Below are 13,741 nucleotides of genomic sequence, written 5' to 3' on the forward strand. Positions count from 1 at the left end.
AGCTCTGGCCATCTTGCTTTCAGCCTGCGATTAGCCGATTAGCTTTCTTTGTTTTCTTCATTGCATAAGAGTCACCTTTTTCGCCAGTCCTTCACAAGTTTCTCCCTTGTTTCAAACTTTCTTTCTGCTGCTCGATTACCGTTTTCGCGCGCATATTTTACTACCTGCAGTTTATCTCTTTTCTCTTTCTCAGTTGTCTTTAGGAGCAGCATTCTAGTTGTCACAAGCATAGAGCGCCCTCTTGCGGCTGTAGATGGTAATGTGTTCAGTATGAATTAACATTTAAAAACATGTTAAATTAATATATTATGATTAATACAAGTCGCACAAGTCACAGGACCAGCCAAAGTAGGAAAAAAAGTGGACTTATAGTCCGGAAAATACGGTACTTATTGGGATTTATTCACAGTATCCCCCAGAGTTAGATAAGTCCATACATACGCTTCACATCTCTGTGCGTGGCGTATCTCTGTCTGACGCGACCCCATGCCTAGCTTAGCACAGATCCTGGAGGTATCTGGCTCCATCTATGCTCCTAATAAGTGACAAAATAACGCCAACATTTTCCTATTTACATGTTGTGATTTGTACAACATGTGCTAAGCTAGGCTAGCAGTGGGTGCGCCAGACAGAGTTACAACACACACTGAGATGAGAAGGGTATTTATGGACTTCTCTAACTCTGGAGGATACGGTGAATAAGACAAAGTCCCATTAAGTCGGCGTGTTCGTTTAAGTGACCAGGAACACATTTGGAAGGATAGGATCAGAGAATTTTGAGTTTTTCTTCTTAAAAATCTCTCAAATTTATTTATTTATTTAATATACAATTAAAGTATATAAGTATATTTTAAAATTATTTTTTATTTTAATTTATAAATGTTTTTCTATTTCATTTTAACATGTAACTGTTCAAAAGCAGACGTTCACGACTTTAAGATATATTAAGTTAGTTAAACTTAATGTAAGTGAGGCAATCGGTTGCCTAAAAATTTTTAAGTTTTGAATCACATGTTTTTAAGTAAACAAACTCAACATATTTGACTAATGTGTACTTAAAACAATGACAAAACAAACTAATAAACATTGAGTTTTATTAACATAAAAATTGTGGTTGTTGTACTTATTTTTTAAGTTCTGTGAACTTATTCCTGTGGTTTGAAAACTCAAAACTGTAAGTCATAATAACTGAAAATAATTGAGTTCCCTTAACAGAAAACTAAGTCATATTAACTGCAAATATTTGAGTTGAGCTAAATGAGCACTTTTAATTTAACTGTTATCAAAAGGTACAAGTAGCAATTCAACCAACCTTTTAAGTTCGGAAAATTTTGACTTTTAAGTTAATCAACTTAAAAAAAGTGAGGCAACTGATTGCCTCACTTTTTTTGAGTTCTGGTAACTTTCGGGTTTACAGTGTGTGTGTGTGTATGTGTGTGTGTGTGTGTGTGTATGTGTGTGTGACTGTATGTGTGTGTGTGTGTGTCTGTATGTGTGTGTGTATGTGTGTGTGTGTGTATGTGTGTGTGTCTGTATGTGTGTGTGTGTAGTGTGTGTGTGTGTGTGTATATGTGTGTATATGTCTGTATGTGTGTGTGTGTGTGTATGTGTGTGTGTCTGTATGTGTGTGTGTGTGTGTGTAGTGTGTGTGTGTGTATGTGTGTGTGTATGTGTGTGTGTATTGTCTCCCCTGAACTCTGAAGATCTTAATGATTAATTACCATGTTGACATTTTTATCTCAGCAGTTTATTACACAAACAGCACATTTCATCCAGTGAGAAACAGACAGAGCATCACAGCGCCCCCTGGTGGCGCTGCGGCGTCTCTGGGTCAGGTGTGTTGGGGGGGGGAGAGGGTCAGGTGCGCCGGGGGGGGCAGGCGTGCGAAGGGGCGCGCAGTAGCAGATGGCGTTGAAGAAGCGGCAGTAGCAGGTGTCACATGCGTCGCAGCAGGGCAGCGGGAAGCCCAGACAGGACTGCTGGTGGGGCACGCAGCGGCGAGGGGAACGCAGGGCTCGCCCCTGGAGCTGCAGCGCCGCAGACAGGTCCTGGGACACGGGACAGGAGACATGTTAACACACACACAGACAGGTCCTGGGACACAAGGAGACACGTTAACACACAGACAGGTCCTGGGACACAGGACGTACAGGAGACACGTTAACACACACGCAGACAGGTCCTGGGAAACAGGACGTACAGGAGACATGTTAACACACACACAGACAGGTCCTGGGACACAGGGAGTACAGGAGACACGTTAACACACACGCAGACAGGTCCTGGGACACAAGGAGACACGTTAACACACACAGACAGGTCCTGGGACACAGGGAGTACAGGAGACACGTTAACACACACGCAGACAGGTCCTGGGACACAAGGAGACACGTTAACACACACAGACAGGTCCTGGGACACAGGGAGTACAGGAGACACGTTAACACACACGCAGACAGGTCCTGGGACACAAGGAGACACGTTAACACACACAGACAGGTCCTGGGACACAGGGAGTACAGGAGACACGTTAACACACACACAGACAGGTCCTGGGACACAGGGAGTACAGGAGAAACGTTAACACACACGCAGACAGGTCCTGGGACACAGGGAGTACAGGAGACATGTTAACACACATGCAGACAGGTCCCGGGACACAAGGAGACATGTTAACACACACACAGACAGGTCCTGGGACACGGTACAGGAGACACGTTAACACACACAGACAGGTCCTGGGACACAGGACGTACAGGAGACACGTTAACACACACACAGACAGGTCCTGGGACACAGGGAGTACAGGAGACACGTGAAGAAACACTCATAGATATATACACTAGATGTCGCCTTGAGGTTCTAAGCATGCGTCAGAATCGCCGCCATCTTGGAACAGGGGTCTGAAGTTTTGCCGCATTCAGATCAACGCTAAAGATGCCGGACTTTTGTAACGTTCGATAGAAGAAATGAAAAAAACAAACAGCAAGGGATAACATTTAACAGGTGACAATGTGTTTTATGATATATTCGACCAGCAATCTGAGCTCCGGTGGCAGCTACAGCCGGGTAGCAGAGACTGTCTGCGGCTGCAGGATCTGGAGCTCAGTGCCTGCTTCCTAGGAGCCAAAACCGACACCACGCAGCTGGAGACATGGGCCGTACTGCTGGGCCCGCTGGAGGGAAGGGAAGCCCGGGAGAACCAGAACCAGGACTGAGTGGAGCGGACTGTCACAGCCTGCTGAAGTTTAAATCACAGGTTTCCTAAAGGGAGTCTGGCGGGACTCGGACTGTGGACGACGAAACATGACTTTAAGTCTCGTTAAATAAATAAATACATAGTGTGAGCCTGGACATCTCAGTCTGTTTAAACTTCACTTTGAAGAAGAAACTCTTAGTTCAGAAGGGTGAAGTTTCCGTTTGGCCTCAGATCTGTGAACCGATCATAACAAATATTCTTTGTATTAACACATTAATTAGTCTCTTTGTTTTGTATTCGATAGTTCATCTTAAGTTTACTTAAGTGGAAGCAGTATCAAGTGGAAGAATGGGACTATAAACCTAGGCTTACAGGCACTAGGCATTACATTTTGAACAAAGTAGATCATATTAATATCAAAAGCTTAATGTTTCTCTGGACTCGATCATGAATACATGTCTGACCTTTGGAATGAACCACAAAAACTAGAAAATCACTTGAGATTGAGGATTTATGGTGATTTTATTTCCGTTAGCCCTTTACCTACATTGACGCTGATGCATTAAAGAGGAGTGACTCCCCTGTTCCAAGATGGCGGCTCTGTTGACGCATTCGTTCCAATGAACAGCAGAAGCCAGGCGACATCTAGTGTATATGAAGAAACACTGACCACACGCTAACGGGGCAGCCACACGCTAACGGGCCAGCTACACGCTAACGGCCCAGCTACACACTAACGGGCCAGCTACACGCTAACGGCCCAGCTACACACTAACGGGCCAGCTACACGCTAACGGCCCAGCTACACGCTAACGGGCCAGCCACACGTTCTGCAGAGCCTAGTTGGGCAGCGAGGAAGATCACGTGTAGGCGGCTTAACAGTCAGTCTGAGTTCCCGTGTGATCATGTGATCTGTGGTAACTCTGCTACTGTCCCAATACACAAGTTCACATTTCACCAACATATGTTATTTATACATTACCCATTTTACCCAGAATGCATCACTTGGTAACTTGTCCCAGCATTAACAACTCATCAATAAATTCACTTCTGAGAACTTTTTAGGCAAGAAATCAACTGTAGATTTAAAAAAATAGGCAGTTACCAGCCTTTACCTGCTTGCTAACACCATGCTAACATATGCTAACACTTAGAGAATAAGCCCCGCCCACCTCGTCATAGGAGGCCGCGTCCATCAGGAAGCGATCCTCCGCTGAGTCGACAGGAAGGAGGGCGGAGTCACGCAGCTGGTCGGGGGCGTGGCTTCTCTCTGCAGGAAACAGAATCAAACACGCCAGCTGTTAGATAGATAGATAGATAGATAGATAGATAGATAGATAGATAGATAGATAGATAGATAGATAGATAGATAGATAGATACTAACTAACCCTAACCCTTAATTTGGGATCTAGACTAGGAAACAGAAACCTGGTGTCCGACACGTCTGCATGTACTGAGAAAAGCCCCAAAAAAAAGAGACAAAATGTTGGAACACACCTTCAGAAAGATGTCAAAAACGGCGAACAAATTGTCCTAAAAAGAAATTGAAAAAAATCATTTTTTATTTTTTAAAAGAGAAAAAAAGAAAAGAATTTTTTTTTAAAACAGACATAAAACTTGATTGAAACGTCCAGTGACAAAAACGTTGAAAAATTGTCCGAAAAAACTACAAAAATAAGACTCAAAAACGTTCAGAAAAGTAGCAACAACTTGTGAAAAAGACCAGGATGGATTATTATGGGATGGATTATTATGGGATGGATTATCATGGGATGGATTATCATGGGTTATATTTAACTGTCAACATGTCAACGCTTCCACGTAAAAGGATCAAAGTTAAGCAGTGATGGATCAAAGTTTGGTCGGAGCTCTGTGATTGGCTGGCTGTCACTCACCCAGGTCTGACAGGTACGCGACGTCGCCGCGGCGACCGGCAAGCGCACCGTCGTCCAGCTGGAGGTTTCCAGGAACCAACGAAGAAGAGAGATGCAGCAGACTGAAGGAGAAACAGCAGAGCAGCGCCGACACAAACATCCTGCAGCAGAAGAAGAGTTAGAGACGACATTATGGGATGTATGGATATATGGGACGACATTATGGGATGTATGGATATATGGGACGACATTATGGGATGTATGGATATAGGGGACAACATTATGGGATGTATGGATATATGGGACCTATCTATCTATCTATCTATCTATCTACCTACCTATCCATCTATCTATCTACCTATCCATCTATCTATCTATCTACCTATCCATCTATCCATCTATCTATCAATCAATCAATCAATCAATCAATCAATCAATCAATCAATCTATCAATCAATCTATCAATCTATCTACCTATCTATCTATCTATCTATATATCTGTCTACCTATCCATCTATCTATCTATCTATCTATCTATCTATCCATCTACCTATCTATCTATCTATCTATCTATCTATCTATCTACCTACCTATCCATCTATCTATCTATCTACCTATCTATCTATCTATCTATCTACCTACCTATCCATCTATCTATCTACCTATCCATCTATCTATCTATCTACCTATCCATCTATCCATCTATCAATCAATCAATCAATCAATCAATCAATCAATCAATCAATCAATCAATCAATCAATCTATCAATCAATCAATCAATCTATCTACCTATCTATCTATCTATCTATCTATCTATCTATCTATCCATCTACCTATCTATCTATCTACCTATCTATCTACCTATCCATCTATCTATCTATCTATCTATCTATATATCTGTCTACCTATCCATCCATCCATCTATCTATCTATCTATCTATCTATCTATCTATCTATCTATCTATCTATCTATCTATCTATCTATCTATCCATCCATCCATCCATCCATCTATCTATCTATCTATCTATCTATCTATCTATCTATCTATCCATCCATCCATCCATCCATCCATCCATCTATCTATCTATCTATCTATCTATCTATCTATCTATCTATCTATCTATCTATCTATCTATCCATCCATCCATCCATCCATCTATCTATCTACCTATCTATCTATCTATCTGTCTACCTATCCATCCATCCATCCATCCATCCATCCATCCATCCATCCATCCATCCATCTATCTATCTATTTATCTATCTATCTATCTAGGCTTCTACCTGACTTCAGGTATTTATGGGAAAGAAACACATTTCTGATAATAGAAACTTTGAAAACGGGTCAAATTTGACCCGAGGAAACAGGAGAGTTAATAGTAAATATAACTGAAGTAGCAGCATATACACGGAGCCCCTAGGGGGACATGACATCACTTCCTACGTTTGTCCCGCCCCCCCACATCGGTGACCCTGACGTGAGAATGTGGGGACAAACGAGACGGAGAGCTTCAGGTGACACAGGTCTCCAAGCCAAACACACACAAACATCCTCAGGCGGAAAACAGACCAATCACAGACCAATAACAGACCAATAACAGACCAATCATAGACCAATAACAGACCAATCACAGACCAATCACAGACCAATCATAGACCAATAATAGACCAATCACAGACCAATCACCGACCAATCACAGACCAATCACAGACCAATAACAGACCAATCACAGACCAATCACAGACCAATCATAGACCAATAATAGACCAATCACCGACCAATCACAGACCAATCAGGCATTGTTTCAAACAGACACAGAGTTGTTTGCTTCATTCATCAACAGACTTTACAATGTTTAAAAATATATAATAGTATTAGAGAGAGAGACTCACCTGTTGCTGCCGCGCTGTGTCTCTGTGTCTCTGTCTGTCTCTGTGTCTCTGTCTGTCTCTGTGTCTCTGCCTTGCTGTGTCTCTGTGTCTGCCTCTGTGTCTCTGTGTCTATGTCTCTGTGTCTCTATCTCTGCACCTCTGTGTCTCTGTCTCTCTGTGTCTCTGTGTCTCTGTGTCCCTGTGTCTCTGTGTCTCTGTGTCTCTGTGTCTCTGTGTCTCTGCCTCGCTGTGTCTCTGTTTCTCTGTGTCTCTGTTTCTCTGTGTCTCTGTGTCTCTGTGTCTCTGTGTCCCTGTGTCTCTGTGTCTCTGTGTCTCTGTGTCTCTGCCTCGCTGTGTCTCTGTTTCTCTGTGTCTCTGTTTCTCTGTGTCTCTGTGTCTCTGTGTCTGTGTCTCTGTTTCTCTGTGTCTCTGTGTCTCTGTGTCTGTTTCTCTGTGTCTCTGTGTCTGTGTCTCTGCCTTGCCGTGTCTGTTTCTCTGTGTCTCTGTGTGTCTCTGTGTTTTTGTCTCGCTGTGTCTCTCTGTGTCTGTGTCTCTGCCTTGCTGTCTCTGTTTCTCTGTGTCTCTGTCTGTGTCTCTGTTTCTCTGTGTCTCTGTGTTTTTGTCTCGCTGTGTCTCTCTGTGTCTGTGTCTCTGCCTCGCTGTCTCTGTGTTTCTGTCCGAGGACATTTAAAGGAGGCTGAGCGATGACATCATCATCGTAAACAAACATCAGCTGATCTGCCTGATGTTTTCTTTAAATGACGTAATCTTCCCGTAATCACAATGTCCAGTTTCTCTTGTTTATCTCATTTTATATTAACTGAAATGGAACGCACCCCGTGTTCCCTTTCTGCCCAAACCATCACCGATGTCGTCATGGCGTTACATCTGTTGCTATGTTGTTCTGTCTCTTTATGTCTCTTTGTGTCTCCTTATGTCTCTTTATGTCTCCTTATGTCACGCTATTCCCTCGTTGGAAAGCAGGTGACATTTTCTGCCCTTTTTAGACGGTTTCCTGGTTTTTCAGATGTTTTTCGCTTTATTTTTGACATTGTTGGTGCCTTTTTCAAGGATTTTGTGGAAGATTTTGGACTCTAAACCCTGCAGCCGGGGGTTTGAACCCTGCAGCCAGAGGACCATAAACCGCCTGCAGCCGGGGGTTTGATGCCATGAACAGGAAGTGTAGAGATGAGTAATGATCTCTGATTGGAGAACATTAGTTATTATTATTGTTATGTTCGGCCGTTCCATCAATCAGCTGTTCTCATGAATGTCTCCAAACATGGCGCCGCTTCTCTGAAGTGATGACATCACAGCTGCACTCAGAGCCAATCAGCCACAGCCGAGCCGCGCTGCCAGCTGATTACCATCCAGCAGCTGAAAGGCTTTTTAATAACACAGGTTTATGATCAACAACAACAGAACCGTTACCGTGACTACGATTTGTCTGACTTTTCTGCCCTTCTTTCAAGGTTTTTGTGGGTTTTTCTTGTGAGTTTTTTATAATTTTTTGGTCATTTTTGTTGCTTTTTTGGATATTTTCTGCCCTTCTTTCAAGGTTTTTGCAGGGTTTTTTTTCGGAGAAAAAGTTTTTGTTGTATCTCTGGAAACTCTGGCTTTTTTAAACATTATTAGACGGTCTGGCGAGGTCAGTGACAAGAATCTGTTCGGTGGGTCCCGTGCCATCGTCAGTCTGGGGGGCTGTCGGCGTTCATTTGGGCCGACCTGACATGTTCAGTCGGAGGCAGGGCGGTCGGGACTCACCCGGAAACAGGGAGCAGGATGAGGTGACTAGAGTCTCTCAAAATCTGATAAAGATCTTTTAAACTGACCTTTGTTGATCTGAAATGAAGACAGATTCAGCAACTGCACGGCCTATTTCTCCCTTCAAATAAGTGTCGAGCGACATTGTGAATAGGATACCTTATGCACTTTTCGCTTATTTGCACTATACTGTGTCAGTGAGGTTTCACATGTGCATGCATAGCTTAAATCAGCTGTTTTCACTGTAAGACTTTTTCATATACCTCAAATCTGAAGCAGCAACCTTATTTTTGTTTGTTGAAAAAAAAAAAAAAAAAAAACAATGTCTTTTCTGGCAAATGTAGTCAAATAAAATGTTCATGTTTCGTGAGATCTTGGTCATACTTAATTTTTTTTAGGTTAACATTTATTGACCTCAAGTAGAAAACACCTATAGCCATAGCAGCACCGGGAACGTCCGGTAGGCTACAGCCTGAACCTTGCAAACAGACATCCCGTTTGAAGGTGACGTGCTTAATTTTGACTGAATGGCCAAATTTGAGTAACTACTGATTGGGTCGGTCGGCTCATCTCGGGACCAGGCCGGCCGTTGCAGACTGGCCAAATGCTTAATATTTATTAATTATTATAACCATAGTGAAATCGTGAAAGCGATGAAAACCTGTTCTATGTGCTGTCGGCCTGTTAAGACAATTTATTTGTATATTACGGTTCTTCTCAGTCGCTTTGGTGCATTTCTCACATCACTATTTACACTTGCACACCAGTTAATGCAGTTCTCAAAACAATTAGTACAAACTGCAAAACCTAGTTGATAACCTGCAAAAGCGTGTCACTTGCTCAAAATGGATAGCTCATTCCTCAAAAGCAAGTATTCATTTCAATGAAAGTGTCAGTGTCATCAAGATGAAAAGTCCTGACACCATTGTTTATGAACAAGATAGTCAAATGGCTTTGCCATGTTTTCATTATGACATTAATTCATTATTAGTTTACTCTGTAAATGTTTTCCAATGCAAAAAAGTCAGATCTTGGTGACACTAGCTGAAAATGCTCAAGACAGCACTATATACTATTTGCACAGCCATTTGAAAAATACAGTAAAGTTACACATTACTGTATTTAGTAAGGTAAATGAGTACAAGACACTGAATATGTATGTTTCACATTTTTACCGTGTCAGGATTAGTCCAGTGCAAGAACCCAAACGCAGACCAGGACAAGGTAAGTAGTTGTACAAGGGGAGTATTTATTTGGAATAGAATGTGGAAATGGTTTGGTCCAGTTGGTCGGCAGGGAGTGGGGCTGGAAGGTGGCAGGGTTTTGTGCTGATCCAAATGCAGCGCAGTGAAGTCGACAGCCAGGCAGGTGAGAGTGACAATCCAGGTGAGGAACTGTAGGCAGAGGAACAGGCAGCTGATTAGCGACAGGCAAAAAGGAGCGCCCTCTTCCACCTCTGCAAGGTTGTCTTGCAATCCTTTGTGGTGCAGAGTAAAATTACAGTAAATATGGCAAATCTTTACTGTAACACTACTGTACACTAAATGTGTGATGCAGTAAAGCTGTACGTCTAAATGTAAAATGTACAGTGACAAGTTATTGTCCCACTGCAAGCTTCATGTATGACACAATGACAGTAGTGCAGATTGTTTAGTGCTGAATTACTGTCCATTTATACACACCTGTTCTCCCGACAAAATGTTTGAATAATTGAATTTACAGTGGTTCTCCCAACGTTTGCTGCACCCTACGACCAGCCTCAGCCATTGCGAGGCCGTGATTGACAACATGATCCACAATTGTAGCCCTGATTTCATCAGGGATCCGCCTACGTACTTGGCCTCTTCTTCCTCTCCCCTGTTTTGTCCCCTTCCCCTTCCTCCCCGCACCCTCACCCCTCTTCCACGAGGCTGACCTTCCATTTCTGTGTCACAGTATTGTAGAAATGGTACACACTATGTCCTGCTTGGTTCATATATGCTTGTAAAGTGGGGGTTTATGGGATTCAGCTCTGACAGTTATTGTAGAGAAGTATCTTACAGTTTTTCTCAGTCGCTTTGGTGCGTTTTTCCCATCATCCCTAACATGTGCAAAATAATAAGTTCATTTCTCAGAACAATTTGTACAAACTGCAATATACAATAGATGTGTTTCTAAAGCTAGTCAGTCACTAAAAATCCTTAGTACATCTCTCAAAAGTAAATATTCATGTCAATGGTCATGTCAGTATCATCAGAATGATAAGTCATTGAGTCATTGTTCACGAACAAGGTCGTCAAAATGTCTAGGCATGTTGTCAATGTAACTGTTTACTTTGACAGTCTTACCTGATGTAAACTTAGGCTACAGTTTGGATGACAGTGATGGAGTTATTGTGTTGAAAATGCACAAGGCTGCACTTCTATGGCATATATCGATTTCAACAGTACTATTTACATATTACTGTATGTGGGTTATTGATTGAAAGATACTGGAAAGGATTTTGTTTTTCACAGCTTTTACTAGTGCGACTTTATGAAAGAAAAAAACAAAATAATTTCCAGTAAGAAAAAGACAAGGGCACAAAGAAAAAAAAAAACTAAATTAGAAAGAAACACAGGAAACACCCCTAAGGCACAACTTTGCCCGCAGCACTTTTCTAGTGCGGTATCTACACATCCAAACGTTCCTGTCTGTCGGCCCACATGTTCTCATCCACATCACACCGGATATTTTCCCTTGCAATGCAACGTGGAAAGAATCTTTTGGAATGCCTTATCCATCCTCTGCAGGCGTCTACTGTGATGTCCTCACATGCTGCATCCATTGCAGCCGGCAGGGTCATCTGTGTGTGTGGTTGACAATCGTACACCTTCCACCTTCAAGCTGAAAAGAACTCCTCAATTGGGTTAAGGAATGGTGAATAAGGTGGGAGGAATTCTATGAGCATCCTCGGGTGGGTCACAAACCATTGCCTAATGATGTCTGATCGATGGAAACTCACATTATCACAAATGACCACATACTTTGGCAAATCCACTCTAAACAGACCCCTCTCATCATCAGGGATGAGAGCCCTGTAGAGAGTCTCTAAAAAGTTGCTGGGTGTTGTATGGCCCTATTAGGGGGATATGGGTTAGGACACCATGCTCCGAAATAGCAGCACACATGGTGATATTTCCTCCCCGTTGGCCTGGCAAATCCACAGTAGCTCTGTGACCGATGATATTCCAACCCCGCCTTCTGCATTTGGTCAGGTTGAAGCCAGCCTCATCCACGTATACAAAGTTGTGAGAGGGTTCACTTGATTCCAACTCCATTATACGCTATATCCCAGAACACACAGTTGAATTTGTTTTGGTAAGGAAGAGTGACATAAAATGTACATATATTGCATGTTCCTTCCACAGCAATGGACATGTGTGCAGTTTATGACAAATAGTTCAACAATTTTGCATGTAATGGCTTAAGCAAGGAACTAATGCCTAGATGTTTTGAGGGGTAAGACTATTCAACAGAGAACCATCTACTATATTTTGATCAACATGACATGAGCAATTGAAAATGTGGAAAAAAGCTGACACTTGTACATTATCAATTGCAATATGTACAAAAGCAATTGCAATTTGTTCAAAGGAATAAGAAAGTGCTTTAATGATGTGCACAAGTGACTAGATGATTTGGAATTTGTACAAGTAGTATCAAGAATTGCACTTTTGATCTAAGAAATGCACCAAAGCGACTGAGAAAAACTGTATCATTGGTTGCAACTAATGCTTCACACACGCCTTCTCATCAGTGAAAGCTGAGATTCACCTGAGAGAAATTGTTCAATTTAGGAGACATTTTCAGGAAAAAAGATTTGTAAAATTTGCTTGACAGATTTTGACAACTAATTCAACATTTTTGTAAGTAATGACTCAAGCAATGAAATGAGGACTATTAGTTTTATATGGAATGACTATTCAGCATTCACAAGTATAGTTAATTTTGACTGACATGACATAAGCAAATGATAATGTTATAAAACAGCAGAGAGTTGTATGAAAGCAATTGATATGTGTCCAAAAGCATTTGCAATTTGTTGGAAGGAATGAGAAACTGCTACTATGATGTGCACAAATGACTCAATGTTGTGGAGGTCGAACTAAATGTTGTGCAAATATAAATAGTGATGTGAGAAATGCGCCAAAGCGACTGAGAAAAACTGTAAAAAAAAAAAAAATCTGACCGGCCCACATTAAAAAAAATGGTCCGGCCCCTCTGGAATTGCCAGATGGCCAATCCACCCTTGCTAATGGTTTCAGTTGTATCTATTCACTTTCTTCTGTGCCTTCTGCTAATGTTTTCTATATGGTTTACACAGTCTTTCAATTACATTTACTTAGTTCTATTTGATAATTATACTAAATCAATTCATTCAGACATGATTCAAAATATTACTCAAATCTACTCATTATTTATGGTTTGTTTTACTTGATTTCAAAGCTTTGTAATCTACTCAATATTTTGAGTGTAAAAATGTTTCACTAATTAAATCAAGTAATGTGCAGTTTTTGTTTTTAGAGTGCGGGCACCCGGAGAAGAGAGGTTTTATGAGTTATAATATTAGTTTAATTTAAATGTTAAAAACAACAGACTTTCCTGCTGTTACGGTCAATATCATGCAAGATATCAAGAAACTTCAGCTGATTTCTTACATTAAGACAATTCTTTTCTGTGAAATGTTATATTTAAATATGCAAATTAGGCTTTATGTGATGCTAACTTTGGTGGAATTTAGGAGAAATCTACAGACACAAACAGACAAAGTGAAGAAAAGACAAAAATGTATAAATTAAAATGTTTTAGCCTGAGTTAACTTCACAGGTGTTGGTCGGTGTATTTCAAACTTTCAACAACACTAGCTGTTTCTTCCTGTGTCCAGTCTTTATGCTAAGCTAGGCTAACTCACTGTTTCTCTGCCAGAGAGAAAAACAGTGAGTTAGCATGTTAGCATGTTAGCCTAGCCTGATTTCTTCAGAGTGAACACATGACACCGACAGATGGG

At 41.5% G+C, this 13,741-nt stretch overlaps 1 protein-coding gene across 1 annotated transcript; it reads right to left on the bottom strand.

Moving 5' to 3' along the window:
* Nucleotides 1-1,857: 1,857 nt before the first annotated feature.
* Nucleotides 1,858-7,024, bottom strand: LOC120556278 (agouti related neuropeptide). The gene is given in 5 exon segments (XM_039795757.1): nt 1,858-1,886; nt 1,889-2,048; nt 4,372-4,469; nt 5,096-5,235; nt 6,970-7,024. Coding segments are annotated over 4 exon segments (426 nt in total). The 5' UTR covers nt 5,235; nt 6,970-7,024.
* Between the last annotated feature and the right edge of the window lie 6,717 nt (nt 7,025-13,741).

The sequence above is a fragment of the Perca fluviatilis genome, chromosome 3 (assembly GCF_010015445.1).
Source record: "Perca fluviatilis chromosome 3, GENO_Pfluv_1.0, whole genome shotgun sequence".
In the NCBI taxonomy this organism is placed as follows: domain Eukaryota; kingdom Metazoa; phylum Chordata; class Actinopteri; order Perciformes; family Percidae; genus Perca; species Perca fluviatilis.